This window comes from Phoenix dactylifera, chromosome 4, assembly GCF_009389715.1.
Source record: "Phoenix dactylifera cultivar Barhee BC4 chromosome 4, palm_55x_up_171113_PBpolish2nd_filt_p, whole genome shotgun sequence".
Classification (NCBI taxonomy): Eukaryota; Viridiplantae; Streptophyta; class Magnoliopsida; order Arecales; family Arecaceae; genus Phoenix; species Phoenix dactylifera.
The window spans coordinates 3547449-3565976 of record NC_052395.1 but is presented as its reverse complement, the minus strand read 5'-3'; the positions used below and the strand labels follow the sequence as shown (position 1 = coordinate 3565976).

The 18528-nt window shown below is 37.1% G+C and overlaps 1 protein-coding gene across 3 annotated transcripts; it reads left to right on the top strand.

The window, feature by feature from the left end:
• LOC103711159 (developmentally-regulated G-protein 2) lies at positions 1 to 13997 on the top strand. 3 transcript variants are annotated; one of them, XM_008797191.4, is made up of 12 exons: positions 1 to 158; positions 1583 to 1680; positions 2870 to 2937; positions 3979 to 4055; positions 5458 to 5638; positions 6638 to 6694; positions 8630 to 8704; positions 10024 to 10143; positions 12442 to 12612; positions 12826 to 12939; positions 13047 to 13217; positions 13468 to 13997. In XM_008797191.4, the coding sequence occupies exons 2-12, from the start codon at positions 1611 to 1613 to the stop codon at positions 13561 to 13563; spliced, it is 1200 nt and encodes a 399-aa protein (XP_008795413.1). In that variant the 5' UTR covers positions 1 to 158; positions 1583 to 1610; the 3' UTR covers positions 13564 to 13997. The 3 variants fall into 3 exon arrangements, with proteins under 3 accessions (XP_008795413.1, XP_008795414.1, XP_017699309.1); XM_008797192.4 differs by having other exon boundaries at positions 6 to 158; positions 1570 to 1680; XM_017843820.3 differs by having other exon boundaries at positions 8 to 158; positions 1588 to 1680.
• Positions 13998 to 18528: the final 4531 nt, after the last annotated feature.

Sequence of the window (18528 nt, the reverse complement as noted above, 5' to 3'; positions counted from 1 at the left end):
TGGATGTTCGGATTAGGTTCGCTGCTTTTGTAACATTAACTATCTCCGCCTCTCCGGAGAGTTATCGCGCGGACTCGTCGAGCGGCAGCGTCTCCGATCCTCACTCTCGATACCTCCTCGCGCCCTCGGACCAGTGATCTCTTCTTTCTCTCCTCCTGGTAAGCCAAATCCTAGGGTTTATCCGCGTTCCTATCTCTTTCTTCCGCAATCTTTCTCCTTGGAATCAAGAAATCAGCAACGCGACGATCATTTCTTTCTTTAATTGTTTCTTGAATTCAGATCCTGTTGATATTCGTATACCATAAGTTTCTTGGTTTTCTTGATTTATTTTCTTGAATTCAGATTGTTGTGTTGTAGAAAAACACAAAATTTGATTCGATTCGCGTCTTAATTTTTCTCATATCACTGGTTGCTAGTTTTAATTATGCCAAAGAAAAAACCTCGATGATCTGTAATCGATTGTTCTTTTGTCGCTGATAGTAGAATTGGTATCTAGATCTATCAAGAACATGGGTACTGTCCATAGAGAGTCTTCATGCCATCTTGCTTGGTTGTTGGGCGGGGGAAGGAAGGGAAAGGAAAGGACGAAAGGACGAGAAATGAGTGGGCTTAGAAAGGAAGTTCTTGGGAACTTACAGTAATTAGGAGCAGTAATGGTTGGAGAGGACTAAACAATGCTGTAACCTAAGAGGTTGGAAAGGCAAGATGGTATCTTTGTGAGTTGAAATAACCGAGGCAGGTGAGAAAAGAGCTGAATGGGTTAGATGATTGGGTCCTGAGGTACGATTGGTGGGCAGAGTGCTTGCTGGTGGTATTTGGATCATTAAGCCTAGAATTTTTTTATTTTTGTTGGAAAAAATGGCGAGCAATTCCTACAATATTTGATTTTCTTAGGACCTAGTTGGTATCATTTTTATTTCTTGTTTTTTATTTTTAAAAATCAAAGCTAGTTCATTTTGGCTGAATTTGCCATCATTGTCATCTTTGTTGTATTGCCACCAGACCTGCCATCAACTCCATCACTGCCAATTGCCTTTGCTGCAACTACTATAGTCTCCACAATGATTACCATGCTTGTTTTTGAAAACTAACTAATAATACCGAATATGTTTATATTTTTTAAAAATAAAAAATAGAAATAGGATTGCTTTTTTTCTATTTTGAAAATAGAAAAAATAAAACTGATGCCAAATGGCATCTTAGTCTTTTGATTATTTATTTTGATTTATTTCCATATTTAAGTGGTTTGTTGGTAATGAAGCAAAACATTGGTACTGAGAGTAGAATTGTTTACATCAGCCTTGGTATGATTCCATTTACTTGCTCATGCAAAGTTTTCTGAGCTCTGAGCTGGTGGCTTTTGCTTTATGCATGTTTAAATGTGTATGTATGTGAGAGAATTTATTCTTTCTTGTTATTTTGGTCATTTTGTTAGGCTTTTCTAGAATTAGACCATTGGGATCACTTTTGTGGTTGAAATTATCCTCATAATGTTTTTCCATGCAAAATTGTCATGCTAGTGCTTTTTGTTTTTGCAATTGGGAGGCAAAACTGAGACTTTTTTTTAAGAAAAAAATTGCAGCGCAGGTGCTATATTCAGTCAAAAAAAGATGGGTATTATTGAGAAGATTAAGGAGATTGAGGCTGAGATGGCACGGACACAAAAAAATAAAGCTACAGGTTCTCTTCACATCTGTTATGATTTTTAATTCTAACGCATTCATATCACAGTTTCATGATATAAAGAATATTTATTAAGTTTATGATCAGTTATAGATGCATAGCTAATACGCCTTAGGTTTCTGGTAAGTGGCCGTGTCCATATTATACAATGATATCATTCAGTTCTTCCATCACTTATTGTATATGAATAATGTTGTTCATTACTGCATTTGATTTCCCCTTAGTTATATATTGTCTTTGCAATGTTGGAATTATCAATTTGTGGTGAATAAATTCAAATTGTTCTAGGAAAATACATATATGGATACAAAAACAAAATTTGAGGATTATTATGACCCTAAGCTTTGGCACTGCATAAATGCATATATGATGTTGTAATTAAACATTATGCAAGGACTCGACTGGATAGCCCTGGTAAACAAGATGTCTGGTTTGATATATTCAAAAATTTTTGGTAGTCAACAGATGAAGATGTGTTTAGAGATCAGCTTGATTATTGTGCATGAGAGTTTGTATTCATGCTTGCTTTATTTTTCTTCTAAATATTAGTATTCTCTTTCTAGGACTATTAGATAAAAGCTGCAAGAAATACTAAAAGTAAACAAATCATGTATCTGGATCAAGGATTAGGTTTGTGGGCTGGTGGCATGTTGGCCAGGCACTAGCACAGTACAGTTGCATCTCAAACCAATGGGTCATTTCAGCCATGGCAAAAATGAGGCGTTGATTGAGTTCATTAGATTTTGGTTCCTTGATCAATTTCATAAATACGACATGAATGCAAATGAGCTGGGCTAACCCTTTGAAGTAATGGTTGTCAAACCATCTTCCTTGTTTCCTGTGGGGAAGCATTCATATGCATTCTTTGGATTCCGATACTAATCTCCCCTGATTCAGTAGTTACCTTGTCTTCAACATTTAAAAGAATTATGTCCTTGCCTTGATTGAGTTTATGCAAATTATCTTACCGACTTTTCATTCTTCTAGTGATTTAATGTAGGCTTATATAACATTTTTATCTTGTACTATTGATTTATCCTAGATAAAGTACTATTACGCATACATGTATAATGTTTGTTATGGTTTAAGATTTTTTTTTTTATTATTTTCAAACTTTATCTCTTGCAAAAATTTTATATGGCAACTGATCAACTAACTTTCTTTCTTTTTCTCCCCTTCTATATAGAGTATCATCTTGGGCAACTGAAGGCAAAGATAGCAAAATTAAGAACACAGTTGTTGGAGCCTCCAAAGGTATATATCTTTCCCTTTCCTAGCTAAGGTACATATCCATAGACAAAATGTTTGCTGGTTGTTTCTGTGCAAGAATTGCTGTACGATATGTAATACTCTATTTCATAACCATAAGGTATTTATGACTTGCATTCATTATAGTGACCTTTTGTAATTGCTTTTGTGCTTGGCCATCGCTAGTGTTTTTTAAACTCTTTGAACTTACAGTCATGAACATTTTGTTAAGTGGCTGAACAATTGATTTTTGTTTCTTTTTGTACATCTATATTATTCTTTTAAACTGCTACCCTGTGTATGGTAATTGATTTTTCTAAGCTCTTTTCCCTTTTTCTTCATAACCCTCATATGCACGAGGGACTTAGTTATTATGTTGAATGACAGAAGATAAAAAAATGTGTTTACAGTAGGTAAAAATAAACTATGGGTGTCCACTTGTTCTGCAGAACTCTTTGATATAAAAATCTTCTTGGTCGGCTTGTTAGTGGCTTTTATAGATGAGGTGGTAGGAGTAAGATTTAGTTTTGATAGGGGACAAATATATCAATGGGGTAGTTTTAGAGATCGTGCTTGTGGGTGATACAATGGAGGGTGTGGTGGTGGGTTCCACAGGATGATGATGGACCCTTTTAAAGTTTTCTGATCCATCACCTCCACCAAGAAGAAGTGCTCCATGGTGTATGCTTAGTTATTATCGGACTGTTTTCTCTGACCCCCTTGGGGCTGCTCAGCTGGATAGGTTTGACCTAACTACATTTATGTGCTTTAGTTAACCAAACTGGTAATAACTAGTACGTACTTCATGGTGCCTCTTCTTGGGATTTGATGTTTTTCCTAGTAATGTAATTAAGGTGGTTATTTTTTTGGCTTTGGTATCATTATAGGGGATTGATGGCCTTTTTGGGCTATGGTTTAGATTTATTTGTGTATACTACTTATGTTTGCAAACATATTACTTATATTGTTTTACATGCTTCTTCTCCTGTTTATGTTTGTTGAGTTCATATCGGGTATCACCTTAAACCTTAAATGTATGTCAATCAGGGTTCTAGTGGATCTGGAGAGGGTTTTGAAGTGACAAAGTATGGCCATGGTCGTGTTGCATTGATTGGATTTCCAAGGTTTGTCAATTCCTGTGTCCATTGACTTCTATGCTTTTTCTGAGAACAATTAAAAGTAAGTTCACTACTGAATCAATTGGGAAACTTTAACTTTTTTGAAATGCTCATAGTCTTTCTTGTTTGTTATTTTGACCTTGTGTCTTGAATACCTGCTATGCACTTGATTAAGTTGGCACAAGACTTCATTTTCAGAACCACTGCATGCTGAGTTTAAACTGAGACTTTTGGTGCTGTAAGATCATTTAACACGTAGGTGGATGATTGATGAGGTGCATGCATTGGAGTTTGTAATAAATGGTGTTTGTAATATAAGCTGCATGTATCTCTAGCTATAAATACAACATGCACTGCAATACAATTCATAATGTATATATGCATGAATATGTGGTCTGTAGAAACTCTATTTCTATCCCTGCTCTCCTGGACCCATGAAATTATAAATTTAAAATATATGCTTACACCATTGATGTGCAAAGTGCTTGTGACTTAAATCACTAATGGTCAGGTCGGAAAGGAGATATTATTAGTTATTAGATATTCATATTAGATTGACCAAATTATTTCAATCAAACATAATTCATCATTTCAATATTGTTAATTTGACATACAATGTACTTATAGTTGATATGTCGTTATGGTAGGACATGTGCGAGATGTGCAAGTGTTTTAGACATACTTGTACCCATGACTCAAAATGCAAACACTTAATAATTGGTAGTATTTGATTTTGGTTTCTATCCAGTGAAGAACAAAATAAAAGGGCTGAAATATTGTGTCCCACAGATGGATTGGAACATCCTCTGAAAGTGATTTAAATTCTTGAGACAAATGGGCACTCTCAAAGAAGGGGTTTTCTTTAAATGCAAGAGTCAGCTAGAGGAGGGGAATATTTAAGCAAATCTGCTTGGAAGTTGTAAGAACAGTATAAGAAACTTTTTGTTGATAGCTGATCTAGTCCAGGATAGGAACAAGTATGAAATATTTATTTTGTCAAAGTGGCATCAAATAGTTGAGTAACTCTTGTTGGTTATGACCATGAGTATATGGTTCCAATTGCATTGCCTTAAGGTTTTGTGCTGCTGCCGATCTTTCCATTGTCCCCTTGAAAACAAGTAGAGACTGTACAAGCATCATCAACACCTGAGATACAAGATTTCTGATGAGAATATCAGTGACTAACTATCAAAACAATCCACCCTAAAGAGAGTGACATTGCAATAATTTAACTATATTATCTTGTATTTCATCTTTACTTGGTTATGCTTTTCTTTCTCTTGGCTTGTCATCCATTTCTTTATAAAAGGTTAGATATAAAAACCTTAAATGCCAAAATAATGTTATTTTTAATGTATTATGACTTCTAAGTGTAAACTATTCATTTATATGTCTTTCTTGTTGACAGCGTGGGCAAGTCAACACTTTTAACTCTACTAACAGGAACACACTCTGAAGCTGCATCATATGAGTTCACGACACTTACTTGTATCCCTGGGATTATTCACTACAATGATGCCAAAATTCAGCTTCTTGACCTTCCTGGAATCATTGAAGGGGCTTCAGAAGGCAAGGGTCGTGGTAGGCAGGTATTGCTACTTATGTATATTGCCTAAATTGCTTTATTTTATTTTCCATAACCTAGCAATACAGGCTGTTTTTCCATTCATATTTTTTCATCTTCGATAAGTTAAATTGGAGGAAGCGTTAATATCCCTAACAGTTTGCCAAGAAAACTACAGTAGAGGTTTGATGGAGTACAATGCTTGTAAGTTTTTATACCTGCAACTTACTATACGATCCCAACTATATTAAAATTGTTAAAAGACCTGTTTACCTTTTTTCACTTCTGTATTGATTACTCCTAATTACATCATACCTGTTGTTCTTCACTTTTTCTTTGGGTATAGAACCTATTTGCCTATATGACTATGAAAAAGACCATCTGTCCCTTATCAGTGGCTTAGAGAAGTTAATTTTGCAGTGCACATTAATGAACAACTTGATCATTGTGTTTACTGTCCCTCCAAGATTTCCGTCTGCCAAAGAAAAATACTAATATGTCAAAGTATATCCTAAGAACTTTTTTGCAAAACTTAGATGACCCCATTAACTCTTGCTGCAAGTTGATAAGGTAAAAGGCCTACTGTTCATCTGCTCCACTTATGCAGGATGTGGTTGTATACTGCACCTGAATCATACTTAAATTTGTGCAACAGTAATAAACTGAAAGTTCAGCCTTTGAATTTACCTATTGATACTACAAAAATTCCCTGCACCTATTTCTTTGTGTGAGTTCTCTGTGTGCTTTTCAATATGTCTTTTTCCTTTGATTTTTAGCAACAATTCTAAACTCCACTTACAGAGTGCATGTCATGAAAGCCATGCTGCTGACAACTCGATCATCTTTTGGATCAATGAAATAAATAGCCATCAATAGTTTGAAAAGGAGTAAATGAGTGATGTTTTGCAAATTTCATTTGGACAGTTAACTAGTTTTTTTTCTTTCAATTAAATAAGATGCTATTTTTCTGTTGATTTTTCTAAGCTTAGGAAAATGGGATGTAATTAGTAGTTTACCTTTTCAGGTTATTGCTGTTGCGAAGTCATCGGACATTGTGTTGATGGTTCTTGATGCCTCAAAAGTAAGTCATTTATTAAGTTAATATTTGTGACAGTATTCTTTTTGTCATACATACAATTCTCTTTTGTTATGTAGACCAAGGCAATTCATTCTGTAATTTTGCTTAGTCTTATTTGTGAATGCTTTCAAAGCTCTCCATATTCTTTTTTTCCCCTAAATGAGGAAGAAAGCTTATGAATGAGTGTGAATTAAAGGATATTTATGTTATTTCTTTTCCTCAATTTGTCTAGAGTAGCAATTAATTTGTTCAAGTCAACCATCACTATTAGTGACTAAAGGTTGTACTCAACATGCCAAACTTGCCATCAAGGTTGGCCGAACTGGTATCGTGGCCCATATTGGTCACTATTGAGTTGGTATGATACTATATTATACCATACCAACACACGGTATGTATCCTAGTGCCAAGTATCGGGTTCACCCAATCTAGGGTTTCATAGTGAAACCCTAAATCTAGAAAGAGGGGCAGGGGATGGAGGGAGGCACAAGAGTCCCGGTTCTACCGGTGGCTGTTGTCATAGATGGTGGTGGTGAATGTGGTAGAGGGTCTCGTGGCTGCATGGTGGTGGATTTGAGCTGCAGGATGGCGTTAAGGGCCTTGAGGCAAGGGTCATCAATAGAGTGGGAGTTGGAGCTAGTGGAGGTGGTGGAAGGAGCTCGTGAGATCATTCGACATGGCCGTTGGAGAGAGAGAGAGAGAGGGAGGGAGAAAAGGAGAGAAAGGGGTCGAGATCGGGATCCATGGGGGAGGGGGGAGTTTTATAGATGGGATTAGTACAACCCAGTCAAACTGGTTTAGTATCATCCAAAACCAGGCGGTTCTGCTTGATTCGGATTCATTTTGACTGGTTCTACTTCTATCTTGAATTGAATCTAAGAACTGTCCTTGTACTATATTGATCTTGCCTGGTATGCCTCCAACCAGACAATTCAGCATGGTTCGGCGAATTTTGTTTACCATCATGCTGGACTTCCTCTACCCACATCCTTTCCGGCTCAAACATTGGTTGGATGTATTAAGCATCCAATTGCAGGTGTTGTCAATACGGACTAGATAAGAGAAAGAAAGGAAATAGAAAACTGTATGCCGACCTACTTTTTCTGAGGTTTTCCTCTTGACTGAAAACCTTTTCGCTTTTGTCTAAGAGCTACCAAAATAGCAAAAAAGTTTCCTACCTGATAAATTTAAGTGGATTCCCACTGTTTGCTCAAACTGGGACCAATTTGGTGAGTAGCTACTGTTTTAATTTAAGAATATCTATAAAGAAGCTCTCATCTTTTGCTAGTGAAATGGTATAATAGATCACAGAAAGGGACAGTTTTCTCAAAACCATCTAGAAGAATCTTCTAACTCAGATCTTTTCCCCCTTCTCCCGTTGTTTCAAACCATGTAGGATTTTGACCTTTAATCGATGGTTTGGAAAAGATGATGGCCTGCAACAAGGTAAGCAATGTGTCTTCCTCTCTTTGTCACATCCTTCTCCTCAGCAGGCAATATTGGGAGGGTCCACAAGTTTCTTTCCTTTCTTAGTTTGGGTCTACAGGTGAGTTTCTCAAAAGAATTGCATTGGTGTCCATGGAAACTCCTACATGAGTGAGAAATGGATGTCCCAATAACTAAGATTTTATGACATAAAAAATGAAGAACCTTTGTTTTGGAAATGATGGAATGCGATTCTCTAGTAAGATACTAGTATTATAATTCACCAATTTGGCTTGTTTAGCATTGATCAAGTAGATGAATGAACCACTTTAAAATCTCTAAAATGATGTGTATATATTATATTTCCATGCAGTCTTATATGCTGACATATCGGCTAATGCCAAGAATTTGATCTAAGCTTTGGTTACATTTGACATGCTTCTTTCTGTGTTTGTCATCATCCCCATCTTGCCCTATATTATAAAATTGTGCATTATCCTAATATGTTTTCAGAGTGAGGGACATCGCCAAATATTAACAAGAGAACTGGAAGCTGTTGGATTGCGTCTGAACAAGAAGCCTCCTCAAGTAAGCTTTATCTGCTTAGTATATTCCAAGATCCCTATAAAAATTCAGTGTTCTTAATTTCATTTTTATTTTCTGTTTAATGAATATATGCATTGTGCAGTGAATGACATTTTGGTTGAGTGATTACATATAAGATCATTTTTCTACTTGTTGGAACAAGGAGCTTTTAACTGCTCCATGCTTGTAAAGAACTATGTTACTTAAGTGCTTAAAAGTTCTGCTGTTCTAGTCTGCTTTCCGTTTGATGATTGAAATTTATGCTAATTCCTTTTTAAGGTTGCACTACTGTAGGTAAATGTATGTTAAGAATGTTTACACTGCCACTTTGTTACAAAGATTTTTTTTTTTATAAAAAAAAATAAATCCAACCTCTCTTCTATGCTATGTATTGTTTTTTCTCTGTTATGGTGCGATGATTTAGAGTATAGCACCTACAATTAACATGTATCTGTTATAGATTTAACATGATCAATTGCATATAATTTGAACACTCTGTATCCTTTGTAATTTGTGAATCTTAACTTGGCAATGCATTATATCTGTGGTGTATATGCAATGGGTTTTATCAGATCAGATCTAAACCACCACGTAGATTGTTTTATAGTCCCCATGGTTTGTTTGAATCACACAATATATTATGCAAACATCGTTTCCACTAATAGAGGAAGACTGCCTGCCATAATTGGAGGAACTTGAATTCAGTGACTGTTGTCTCACCTCCTCTTCTAAATTATACTTCCAAAATGGTCTTCCTTACTGGCAATTTTCTCAGGTTGACTATCAAGCTGATCTCACAAGCATAAACAACTTTCAGGGTAGGTTTCCTACTTGCCACCTAGCCTTTCTTAGTTTTATGGTAGGCTTCTCTCTTACCATCAGTAATATTCTTATACCTTGATGAATCATACTTCGATCCTTTGGCCACCCATTTAATGGAAGAAGGCCTATTGGTCAAGGTATGATTAATTTCCCTAATCCGAGAGGACTATCTCCACTGGTTGCTGTATTAAGATGAGCCTTTTTTTTTTAATTTTGTTAAGGCATATAAGAAATTATTTTTAATTTTAAAGTTGCAGTGTTGTATTCCTAGCAATATTAGCATATGTAGAAAGATATGGGGAAACTTAAAATAACTTCAGATCTGGCCCTAAATAGGAATACTTAGCGAATAAGGATCCATAAATCTGATCCCAACAAGTTGAGAAAAGGCTTGATGAGTATGACTAGGATTGTGGCTTGCATAGTTAGAAAGACTTAGAAATTTATACATGTATCATAAACCTTCTGCTAATTATGAAGACCTGTTTGCTCATTTTCAGATATATTTCAAAAGGAAAAAGACTGGAGGCATTTCCTTCAATAGCACTGCTCCTTTGACACATGTAGACGAGAAGCTTTGCTATCAAATTCTACATGAATACAAAATACACAACGCAGAGGTACCTTTGTCTTTGCTTGATATTCTTTTGTGCGTGTAATATATAGCTAAGCAAATTCTTAACTAATCCATAGAATCCTTGCTGGAATTATGTTTATCTATTTTCAATCTGCATCAGGTACTGCATAATATACTCTATGTTTATCTTTGAGAAATAGGAAACTTGAAACATATTTCCTTGTTTTTTTTTTCTATCCATGATTCGGCATCAACGTTTACGTATTTCTTTATAACTTCTGTTGAAATGCTTCATAATTTTTGAATCCCTTGATGCATAAGATTAAGCATATATTTTTCTTCTTTGTTAATTGGCATGATTAAAACCCTGTATATGCATTCTATCCTAGTTCATTCAGAAATGTTTGAAGACTTGATGATGTAGACAATAAAATCAATGAAAAGCTTGGTTAGGATGAAGGAATGCTGAACCGGCTTGTACCGGCCGGTTCAGCCCATACCGAACCAGTCCGGTCTTTGACTGGTCCGATTCGACGTTAAAAATGGGGGCCGGAACCGGCCAGAACTGGCTGGAACCAGCCGGTATAGATGCGTGCCGTACGGTTCCGTCCGGTATGGCTAGGAACCGGTGCGAACCGAACTGGTTCGCACAGACTCCGGTGCCACAGCGGTGCGTTGTGGCATTAAATGCCACAGTAGCGCGCTGTTAAGGTGACCAGTTCGGTACCAGTCCGAACCGGTCCGGTGGCTGACTGGTACACCTATCGATACCGGTTCGGCGATCCTTAGTTAGGATATTGTAGACTGGTACCGAACTGGTCCAGTTTCTGACCGGTATGCCTACCGGTACCGGTTCGGCGATCCTTGGTTAGGATATTGCAAATGTATCGCTTGAGGTGTAGTAAATTGCATAATTACAATAGTGTGCTTGCTCTGAGGAGAATGTATGATTAGGTTTTGATAGGTTGTGATTCTAACAACACAATCAAGTAAATTCTAGACCAGTGTGTCCTAGTGTCAGCCATGTCTCCAGTGGAATAATACACTTTTCTAATATTTCCTTAGCATTTTTAGAAGGTTTTTCATAAATAACAATTGATAATTTGAAATAGAATTTTACCATCCTGACTCACCTCAATGTCCTTTTAGCAGCCTTTGCCATTGTTAGCTTATTCTAGAGCAGGTTGATCAGAAACCTGAATGAATGGTTCACCTACCATTCATCTCTGCCTGAGAAAATTTCCAATTATTGCTCATGATAAAAAGTAGAAATGTCCCCCTTTACCCTCTTCATTCTGGAATATTGTGTTCTTTATTTGTCCTTGGTACACACTAAAATCTTAGCAGTTCATTGAATTCTGCTCCTATTGTGGCCTGGAAAGGTTCATGGGAAATATGATGTGTCCGGTACCAAGGCCACCATTGGCATGCAAGCACCATGATGAGACCAAATGGGTACAGAGACGGTGAATCTCTACAGCATACATTTTGATAGTACTGTTCTTTTGGGAAAGTAATCTGGTTAGATGTCATAAAGCACCAAGAAGAAATTCAACTCTCCCTGTGCATGATCCATATTTTATCTTCACCATAGCAGTAATTATTTATTGTGCAAAGGTCTCAAATAAACAGAATTTTAGCCTTGTCGAGTCCACCCACAGTTGGCAAGCCAAGCACCTGCGGCTGACTCTCCATTTAAGAGTAGCCTTCCAATTTCCAGCTACTTGGATAATGCCCTATCAGTGGTCATTGATGTGAAGTTCTCATGGAGATTAATAAACTCAGATGATCTAAACGATCATTCTATTTCCAGAAAGAGGAATTTCTGTTTAGAAGCTAGCAGCAATGTTCAATCTCTTCTTTCAGATGCATAATTCAGTGACATGAAACATTTGCCACAGCAAGCCTACAGAAGAAACACTTCTGTGGAATGATCTCTGAAAATTTTTCTGCTACTGTCCAAGCTTCTGGTGCTTTGTGATTTTCGAAGTTTTGTTCAATTACTCGGTCATTTAAACCACTTGCAAATTTCATATTGGTTAAGCTTGAATCAACTATCCCACCTTTTAATAATTGTTATATGTAAATAAGCAGATGTTATAATACACTATACTGCAGAAGAATTGACACAATCTCATCTTTATATTAACGTCAATGCCAAAAAAAAAAAACACATTTTATCAAATCATTTAAATGCCATTTTTCTCACCTCAATTCATTAATAATAATTTAATTAGTACTATGCTTCTGCTATATGCTTGTAAGAATGTTCTATAGTTTGTTGCTGCTGGATTTCATTGTTATCATGGATTGATTTCCTGTCTGATTTCCTTACTTGTAGGTCTTGTTTCGTGAGGATGCTACAGTGGATGATCTCATTGATGTCATTGAGGGGAATCGGAAGTACATGAAGTGTATTTATGTCTATAACAAGATTGATGTCATTGGTATTGATGATGTGGACAAACTAGCCCGTCAGCCAAATTCAATTGTCATTAGCTGCAATTTGAAGGCAAGTTGCTTTGTTTTTTTTAATTTTGGCCTGTTTCTTTCTGCAAAAGCTTGCATCTTTAAACTGTCATTAGTACTGACAACACAAACTTCATACACATTTTTATATATCTGACAATGCAAGACTACCAACCAACTCTAGTTCATTGGAGACTTTTTTGCATACTTTTATCAGAACACCTCTGTGACTACTTATCTCCATGATATATTACAGCTGAATTTAGACAGATTACTAGCAAAAATGTGGGACGAGATGGGGCTTGTGAGAGTTTATTCAAAGCCACAGGGCCAACAACCTGATTTTACAGATCCTTTTGTCCTTTCCAAGGTCAGTGCATTTTCTTACACACAATGCTGATGCTTTGGAATCTGCAACGGGGCTCTTGCTATTAAAGTTCCAGTAGTTCATGATCTACTTTTGTGACATTCAATCAGGATAGAGCTGGCTGCACGGTAGAAGACTTCTGTAACCATATACACAAGAATTTAATCAATCAGGTGAAATATGCGCTTGTTTGGGGAACTAGTGCAAGACATTATCCACAGCACTGTGGGCATTCACACGTTCTTCATGATGAAGACGTTGTCCAGATTGTAAAGAAGAAGGTTATATCCTGCTCTAGTTGCCACTCTTTATAGTTCCAAATAGTCATAATTCTTTGAATGACCCGTCTTTTACCTGTTAAAAGGTCTTTGTAACCTACTCCCTCTGTTTTTGGCTACTTGAAACCATCTAACCTATCACAATGAGAATCCTGTATGGTATCGGAACCTACTTGCAAAATCAATGCTTGTTCTTTGCTGTCTCCATCCATACCTGACTATGAAACTTACTGCACTTTTAATTTACTTTCAGGAAATCGAAGAAGGGGCTAGAGGTCGGTTCAAGTCACATTCCACGGCCCCAGCTCGTATATCTGACAGAGAGAAGAAGGCTCCTTTGAAAACATGATTTTTTAGGTGTTCATACACAGTGCGCGATTGCATGTCCAGCTCTGGGATATCATCTCTGGCTCCAAATTGTCAACATTCTAAGAGTCAAAGCATCTTCCGCATCCACCTGAATAGAATGGCGTATGCACCTTGTGGATGAAATCATCCTAGGGAAGCTGAAGTCAGATAAATTAGTACAACCATCTTAAAATATATTTTGAGAGACAAAATCCGCATATTAGCTCGAACCTCCTCTCGTGTTGTGAAGATGTATTTTTGATACTGTGGCCTTATTATATGATCTTGGTGCAGACATTTGACCCTGTTGGATGGTGCCATGGAGTAGAATTTTGTAATTGGATATATGTATACTGCCGTGCTTGAACCCATGATTTATCATGGATGTTAAGGACTGGTATTATAAAGGTTAGTGCTGTAATGTTTGGTTCCTCCAGGCGAGATCTCATCTCAGACGAGACCCCAGTTCGTATCTCTAGTTGGGGATTCTGTTTCCTACCTAATTGTCCAAAATAATTTTGGGTTTTCGGCTGCTTATATGGCCTGAAAAATTGGGGTATTATCGGGTTGCTATGTACTTGATTAAAATCTCCTGAGGTCCATTATGGTGCAGTATTATAATACCGATAACACTGGCCATTGACGCCATCTTATACATCTCTAGCTCACCTTCATGGCCAAAATGAGATGAGAGCTACATTCATCTTAATCGAGTTTTGAAAACCAAGGGACCGGCGAGCGGAACTAAGGATGAACTCATGTAATTGAACTACCTTGATGGAAGTGGGAGACAACTGAAAGCAAACATTAACTGGGAAGTGGCTCTTCAAGATGTAAAGAACAAAAATGAAGCACGCTGCGAATGCTAAAAGTAAAACACAGGATCCATCTTGATCAGGGATTAGTTGAGGAATGGAGGTGAAATGGGAAGATAATTAGGAGGAAAGCTCCAACGGTCATGACCTGTTTCATCAACTTTACAAGGCTGATCTGTAATCGACATACATTGCTATCTTCCAACATGATTAGGCAAGTGAAATTTGTGTCCTTGTTTTTTCCGCAAAAAAAGAAGATAAAACAAAGGGAATTTTCAGAAATTATTTAGTATATGGTTTAAATCAAACGCAGGAAAATGGAGTCTATTCCAATCCCATGGGGAACAAATGGACTCCTTGGTCCGTTTCACCCACACGCTACCTTGCCAACCTGAAAAAAAAAAAAAAGACATACCATTTCTACTGCCCACATGATCGAGCTATCTCCGATAATAACAAGTCAGACTGACTGTTTCAGGTTAATTTGTACAAAATAATACCTTCTCTTTTTCCCTTGTAACGGAGAGATAAATACCACACAGAGGCAAACCTATCTTTCCCTGGTTGAGGGCTTGCTACTTTAAGGTCTTAGTACCGACAGCTGAGTAAGAGAGGAGTTATTGGAATCAAACAACGAAACAATGATTGGGTCAGCCTAAATTAATACCCATCGTATTGTAAGTCCCAAAATAAAAAAAAGGAAAAGAAAGAGGCCTGCGCGCGGCTACCACACGTGAAGAGCATAAGCGATGCATGGGTGGTTTACAGCCTTCCATGTACCAGTGGCTGGCAGGTAGCAGGAGACAAAGATGGGGCCTCAAGCCAGAGGGCATCCTAGGCTCATGTTACACCTCTTTTTAAAGAGCCGAATGCTGCAGGGAAGTAAGAACTAAACCCTCTACTCTACCACCAAACACCAAACCATAACAAATGCTTTGAAATTAATAATTTCGTCCTCCTTAACAACAGAGCTGCAGTGGAGAAGGACATTAACTTTAAAAAAGAGATAAGAGAATCATATTAGTTGTAGTTGGTAAACCTAAGGTGGTGTAATATATCGAGAATGTTTGCATGTCGTATTGTGTGGGTCTCACCCTTAAAACAAGTGGTCCGGTCTCGTGGGCAGTTGTGTCCCAACGTGCGAGCAATTGTCGGAAGGCCCACACGTGAATGAAGTTGGCCCCGTGAGGCCGCGAAAGGTGGGAAACAGACGGTGCATGCTTTAGAAATTAAGTAGGAGCTAGGTAATGCTACGGGCTAGACTTTTGACCTAAACACAAGCATGCGGGCTGGCCATGCGGTTTTTCTGTGGATTAGACTGAAAGCAGTACTCCATCAATGCTGCATCTCATAGCTTAGAGGGTGGGAGGACCCAAAATGACAGAAGAAGAATGGACTCGGATGAAAGCCAAGAGCCAGGTAAGTCCAATTGATCAGTCCGGGAATCTCCGATCAGCTCTTGGGCAAAGTTTGGACAAATATGATCACAGTAGTTTTCACAAGTAATAATCAAAGCGCAGGCATACACAAGAAAACAACAGAATATATAACATTCTTGCCGAGTTTGGGAATGGTTTCACTATCAAACATATTAAATATAATGTGTGGAAGTAATTTACGCAACCCATTTACTTTATTGGCTCTTCATTTTAGAAGTAGGAGAACAATCTCAGTAAAAAAGACTTGTCTATTTACAAGTATGTTTGACTATGTCTCACCACATGATCAGGTAAATGCTTTTAGAGAAGCTTATTTTTTGCTGATCCAGATGTTCAAATATAAAACCAATAAATGTTCAATCTCACCACAAGATATCAATGTCACTGTCGTCCCAACTGTTACGCTGATTTATTTATAAGTAGGTTAATTTGACAGATAACATAAAGGCAATCTGAATGGTGATTGACAATTGCTGAATTTCTATTCAAGTAGGTAGCTTTCGAGGACAAAAGAAAAAAAAAAAAAAAGGTGTTTTAGGTGGTCGGATGGTCCAAGGTCTTCGATTAATTGGTATGATCTCTCTTGAGGCGGCCAAATAATGACACTAGACCTAACTTACACGACAAAAGTCTATGCATTTGATAAAAATACTCCTCTCTTGATAGATGTGGTACTCTTCTTTCAGTTTAGAGAGCTAATAGTTATGGTTGTTGGGTGCTTTGGATATACATTGCTGGAAACGGGCTACCTCGGAGTTAAAGCTTGGCATCTCTAAGAAAAAAGTTTACGAACTGCTTATTTTCTTTTTTCTATCTCGACAAGCTATCTGAGTGCAGTCCACCAACCTCAAACTGGTTCGGTTTCTCTCACTCAGACTGTTACGAATCCTATTTATCTTGGTTGAATGGACTGTTCATGATGTAAGGACAACGACACAAAACAACAACAGGAGAGAACCTCAGAATTAGCTCTCTCCTTTTTTTTTTTTGCTCTTTCCTCCTCAATGATTGTTCTTTCAAAGCATATTGTTTTGTATTGTACCAAAAATAGTTCCTTCAAAGCATGCAATGCGATCGAGCCTCTATTCGTTGGACGCTTGTATTAGTGAAGTCGTATTTAGTCAAGAGATGCATCATAGTTGATGGTCTGTTTTCCTAAATATAGTCCTTCAGGTCAAACAAGGAGGCCAAGGTTCCAGGCCTCGCCGCCAAGGTTGGTCTTAAGTGCATGGTAGGACCCTAGTTATCGTTTGGAGGGACCTGTGGAGGAATTTACCTGTCTTACCTCATGGTTTTGAGCTTAGAATTTTGAAAGCAATTATTGGATTTTAAATCTGAAAATAAAAGATAAAGATGCTAAGAAAGAAACTGGAAGAGAGGTAACTAGTATTTTCTTGCCCCGTGTCCAAGTGGGCCTTGTTGTCATTAAGGATTTCACCACTTGATACCTTTAAGATGCTCTATGATTAAGAGTTCCTAAAATCCAAAAGGGTCCCTCATTATCCATCATGTAGAAAGAGAATACCAGAGTGTACTCGGTACAAAGGAAGCGAGCCATTAATTTTTCAATGATCAAAATTTAGTACATTGGGGGGTTATTTGACATATTTCTATTAATTAATTTTCAATGATCAAAATTGAGTACATAGAGGGGTTAGCTGATATATTTCATAGTTTTCTTACTTCCATACTGATACAACTTTCTAGAAAGAGATAATAATAGAAAATAGTTTTTGTGGCTCCATCGGATTTCTAAACCAAGCAACAAGTGTTTCTAGAAGAGAAAAACAAAAAAAATTGACCAAAACTTTAGAAAAATCATCCTTAACTCGACAAGGCTGTGTAATGACATTTTCATAATTAAGTTGAACATCATCAGCAACGCACAGGTATGATAGGTTTTGATAAAATAATCATAACTTCTTAATTCGAACTCTAATTTAAATAATTCAGAATGCGATAGAAAGCTACTTGGCGCCAGATATTTTAGAAGTAGTTTGATATTGAAATTAAACTTATACTAGCTATGATGATGGTATCTTTGGGATTAATATACGCTAGACAACAATTTGACCTAATATTTATTTATTTGTAAAATTTAAGCTTATTGGATACTTCTGAGTCGAGTGTCACCTTGTCTCTTTCTTTTATGAAGTCATTGAGAGGTCTGGAGCCACCTAAGAGACGTATGGTAGTGAAAGGTGCAGCTTGATCCTCGAACTTATTTTAGCACAGTTTTCTATCATCTATAGCTTCTCTCTCTTCAATTTTGATGATGTTTGCCCATATTAACCTATCCTTTGAGGTCTTTGGTCATGAAACTTATTGTAGGAGGGTCTAGGGTCGAATAATCATAGAGTTTGAGTGTTTCTTGTACTTATCATGGATTTAACAACATATGTTGCTCACGGAAACTCATGTTCTAGTGGGTTTGAAGCCAATTAAGACAAATCAGCTTGTATTTTTTTTTAAAAAAAAAAAAATGTGTTGGAGCAATGAATCCTTCACATTCCAATAGATAGGTATTTCCCATATAATGAGTGTTCCTGCTATCACTCTCCGTGATGATCAGAGTGGAAGCTTTAATCATTTGATGTGTAACTTTATGCATAAAGATTTCTTTGTTGCTCAGAGTGGGTATAAACTGGTTCTACCATAATGACACTGGGATTTGGATACTAATAAACTGGGTTAGATTCTCACTTGCAGAAC